Source organism: Orycteropus afer, unplaced genomic scaffold (assembly GCF_000298275.1).
Source record: "Orycteropus afer afer isolate SDZICR_OR568_19922 unplaced genomic scaffold, OryAfe1.0 scaffold01161, whole genome shotgun sequence".
Lineage (NCBI taxonomy): Eukaryota > Metazoa > Chordata > Mammalia > Tubulidentata > Orycteropodidae > Orycteropus > Orycteropus afer.
The window spans coordinates 147,473-152,245 of record NW_006922748.1 but is presented as its reverse complement, the minus strand read 5'-3'; the positions used below and the strand labels follow the sequence as shown (position 1 = coordinate 152,245).

The window sequence follows — 4,773 nt, the reverse complement described above, 5'->3', positions numbered from 1 at the left end:
ATTATCTTCTGTGTCTGTGTTAATTGGTTTCCCTTTTCTTTGTTGAAGAGGGTCTGTGCAATCCTTCTGCCTAGTCCGCCATCTTGCCCCGCCTCCTTGGTTTTCATTTTTTAAAACATTTTTTTATTATAGTTTGGGTGAAAGTTTTCAGAGCACATGGGTTTTCCATTCAACAATTCCTACATGTTTTGTTTCGTGACATTGATTGCAATCCCCACAGTGTAACTTCCTCCCTGTGTATCTTCTTCCTCCCTGTGTATCCTCTTACCCTTTGTCCTTCTTTCCTGTCCCTTCCTGTCTCTTTGCTTTCTTCCTTGGCAAATGCTGCCCTTTTGATCTCGTGTGCTTGATTGTTCTAGGGAGTGCATACCTCCCTGGTGTTACTGTTCACCTCATAGGCATGTTTGTTGTTGGGCTGAAAGTTGGGCCATGGGGGTGAGTTCTGGTCCAGGCTTGAAGGGTGTCTAAGGACCATGGTCAGCGACTCCATAGGGTTTTCAGTGGCTGAGATTTTGGAGGTAGGTTGGCAGGCCTGTCTTCTGAAGGGCTTCTGGGTGGACTGTCACCTCCAGCCTTTCAGTCAGCAGCTGAGTGCTTTGTTTGTACCACCTGGGGACCCCAATTTCTCTACTTCATTCTGTTTAACTATTACTATTGCAACATGTAATCATTATAAAGATTATTACATTGGCACCCTTTTCTGGTATGAAGTTTTACACCCTGAGCACAGGTGGGACCAGTCATGTTCTAGTGCCTCAGAGCCACATGTGATCGGGGCCACATTTTGGACAGCGCAGCTTCTGACTAGTATCTGAGCCTGCTTTTGCCCTTGCACTTGAGTGTATGTAGCTGGCTTTTGGGTTTTCTCAATGTTTCCAGAACTTGTCCCTCCCCACCTCCCATTTTTTGAGCTTGGCTATGTATTAAAAATGATCTTTTGTCATATTTCTATATATTTGTAACTGGAGAAAGGAGCCCTGGTGGAGTAGCAGTTAAACACTGAGCCACGAACCGAAAGGTTGGCGGTTCAAACCAACCCAGTGGGCCCTGTGGGAAAAAGATCTGGCGATCTGCTCCCGTGAAGATGGCAGCCCAGGAAACCCTCCGGGGCAGTTCTGTGTCACGGGGTCGCTCTGAGTCAGAACCAACTCTGCAGTACCCACCAATAACGATATAGCTGGAGAAAGAGGCCAGTCCAGCCTGTCGTGTTGTTGAAAGGCCCATTGTTTATTCCTTCCAATAATGTGACATGGAGCTAGTCTATACCCATTTTATAAATGAAGAAACTGAAAACAACTCACAGAGCTTCAGTGACTTGCATTAGGTTCCATGGCTGTTAAGTGGCAGAGAACAGACTCAAACACAGGTCGGTTTGAATCCTGAGCCCATGCCCTGCCCACCACACTGTTGCCTTGTCATCATTTTGCTTCTTCCTTGTTTGTTTTAGGAGTTAGATACCGTCAAGGGATCCTTCTTCCTCGCCTCCTCCAGCAACCTTGCCTGTTGGCACAGTGGTTCTTGGTCAGGCCCCCACAGGGGAGAGCCATGGAGCTGTACAACCTCGAGGATGAGGATACCCTTCCGTCCGAGATGCACGTTCCATCCGTCTCAGACAGCCAGGGCCTCAACAGCAGCGACACCCTCAACCAGGACCTGGATCCTAGCACACAGGATCTGGTCTACACTAGCCTGAGCAGGCTGGGCCTGGACCCCAGCCTGCCGACGCCTGACATGCCCAGTGAGGTGCACAAGGACAATTTAGACACCCTGTCCCTGAGAGGGAAGGACAGTGATTCTGTGAAGCAGCTGGAGGAATATGCAGAGCCTGAGTCGCAGACTTCCTCCAAAGGTAAGGCTGTCCCTAGGCTCTAGGGGCCTAGTGGGACCTTCACAGGTTCCTGTGGCCAGCTAGGCATTGGTTAAAAAAATGTCCTTCTTCCACTGGTGACTGGGGGACAGTCACTTTTTTCCCACTTGGTAATTGTTCCCAACATCCTAGATGAAAGATATTTGCTTGGGAATAATATTGAGGAACTGGGATGTTTCAGAGGAGCTCTGGTAGTGCAATGGTTGAAGCATTAGGTTGCTAACCAAAAGGTTGGTGGTTCAAACCCACCAGCCGCTTCACAGGAGAAAGATGAAGCCGTCTGTTTCTGTGAAGATAACAGCCTTGGAAACCCTCTGGGGCAGTTCTGCTCTGTCCTGTATCATTGCTAAGAGTTAAAATCGTCAAGCCCGCAGTGGGTTTGGTTTGGGATATTTGGGGATGGCCTAATCTCTCATGCGGCCAGGTATTAGAGTTTACAGGAGGTGTTCCCCATAAATGTTTCAGAAGGAGTCCTGGTGGTGCAGTGGTTAAGCATTTGGCTGCTAACCAGTGGTTGGCAAATAGACAGAGCACCATGGGAGCTCTGGTAGCATAGTGGCTAAGGCACTTGACTGCTCACCAGAAGGCTGGCGGTTCAAACCCACTAGCCACTCCTTGGAAGGAAGGTTGGGCAATCCTACTTCCGTAGTGATACTGCCTCGGAAACCCAAGGAAGGGTCGCTATGAGTCGGGGCCGACTCGACGGCAAAACAACAACAACAACAGCAGCAGCAGCACCATGGAAGAAAGACCTAGCAGTCTGTTCCCATAAAGATGACAGCCTAAAAAACCATATAAGACATTTCTACTCTGTCACATGGGGTTACTATGAGTTGGAATGGACTCACTGGCACACAACACAACCACTGGCACCAAGTTTCAGAATCTCTCTCCACTTCCCCAGACTGAACGGGGATTCTGTCCATCCTGCGACTTGGCTGTATAACCTTCCTGAGCCTTAAGTATGTTCATCTGTAAAGTGGGGGGCATGGTATCACCCACTCTGCTTCCTCCCAGAGTAACAGCAATGAGGTTCCAAGGAAGAAGCCGTCACAAAACACTTGGCTGTGAAATATGGACACATCAAGATCAGTGATTTTGGCCACTGTTGTTCTGTTTAAACTCAGCTCAGCTGATTAAGTTCTTAGGCCTTCTCTTCAGGAACAAAGGAGTGAAGAGAACTAACAAAATTTGTAAACAACTTTGTTTGCATCCCCTTTTGGTTTGCCAGTGGTGCTGAAGGCATTTGACTACTAACCAGAAGACTGGTGGTTCAAACCCACCAGCCACTCCATGGAAGGAAGGCCCAGCAATCAACTTCTATAAAGATTTACCATCTCAGAAACCCAAAGGGGGTCACTATGAGTCAGAATTGACTCAATGTCAGTGAGGTTATTTATTTATTTATTTATTTTGGTAGCTTCCCTCAGAGGATGTTGTTGTTGTTATGTGCCGTCGAGTCAGACCTGACTCATTGTGACCCCTCCTTGGGTTGCCGAGGCAGTATCACTACAGAAGTAGATTGCCCAACCTTCCTTCTGAGGACCCTCATAGGATAAATTCTTCTTCTTTTTTTTTTTTTTAAACCCAATTCATGGGTCTGTTGCTTAGATTGGTTGACTGAGGCTTTTGATACTTAAAATCACATTATGCACAGGAAAGAGCCATGTGTGAAATGGCCCTGTGAAAAGGCTATTAATGGTTCTTGGGATAAACCCACTCACTGCCGTTGAGGAAGAGGCCATCCACTTCTCAAACAATTGGCCAGTGGAAACCTTATGAATAGCAGTGAAACACTGTTTGATGTATCACTGGAAAACTTTATGAATAGCCTTGAAATATTGTCCAGTATATTGCCGGAAGATGAGCCCATCAGGTTGGAAGGCACTCAGAATTTGAATGGGGAAGAGCTGACTCCTCAGAGTAGAGATGACCTTAACAATATGGATAGAGTAAAGCTTCTGGGACCTCCATTGGCTGATATGGCACAACTCAAAATGACTTGAAACAGATGCAAACATCCATTAATAATTGGAACATGGAATGTACGAAGTGTGAATCTAGGGAAATTGGAAGTTGTCAGAAATGAAATGGAATGTATAAAGATATCCCAGGCATTAGTGAGCTGAAATGGACCGCTTTGGGCCATTTTGAATCAGACAACCATATGATCTATGCCGGGAATGACAAATTGAACAGGAATGGTGTGGCATTCATCATCATAAAGACTGTTTCAAGTTCTGTCCTGAAGTACAACGCTGTCAGTGATAGGATAATATCCATATGCCTACAAGAAAGACCAGTTAATACTATTATTATTCAAATCTGTGCACCAACCACCAAAGCCAAAAGTGAGGAAATTGAAGATTTCTACCAAATTGACTGACCATGCAATCAAGATGTGTTGATTATCACTGGTGACTAGAATGCGAAAGTTGGAAACAAAGAAGAGTTACCAATAGTTGGAAAATATGGCCTTGGTGATAGAAATAACACTGGAGATTGCATGGTAGAATTTTGCAAGACCAAGGACTCATTCATTGCAAATACCTTTTTTCAACAGCATAAGCAATGGCTATACATGTAGACTTTGCCAGACAGAGTACACAGGAATCAGATTGACTACATCTGTGGCCAGAGGCAATGGAGAAGTTCAACATCTTCAGCCAAAACAAGGACAAGAGCTGACTGTGGAACAGACCATCAACTGCTCATTTCCAAGTTCAAGTTGAAGTTGAAGACAATTAAAACAAGTCCACAAGAGCCAAATATGACCTTGATTATATCCCTCCTGAATTTAGAGACCATCTAAACAATAGATTTGATACATTGAACACCAATGACCAAAAACCAGAGGTATTGTGGGATGACATCAAGAACATCATCCATGAAGAAAGCAAGAGGTC

General features: G+C 45.6%; 1 protein-coding gene across 1 annotated transcript in view; it reads left to right on the top strand.

Moving 5' to 3' along the window:
* Nucleotides 1–1,545: 1,545 nt before the first annotated feature.
* LOC103212924 (zinc finger protein 541-like) overlaps nucleotides 1,546–4,773 on the top strand; it is a 62,413-nt gene continuing 59,185 nt past the window's right edge. Inside the window, 1 exon segment of the mRNA XM_007958845.1 lies at nucleotides 1,546–1,849. Within this exon segment, the coding sequence (XP_007957036.1) occupies nucleotides 1,546–1,849 (304 nt within the window).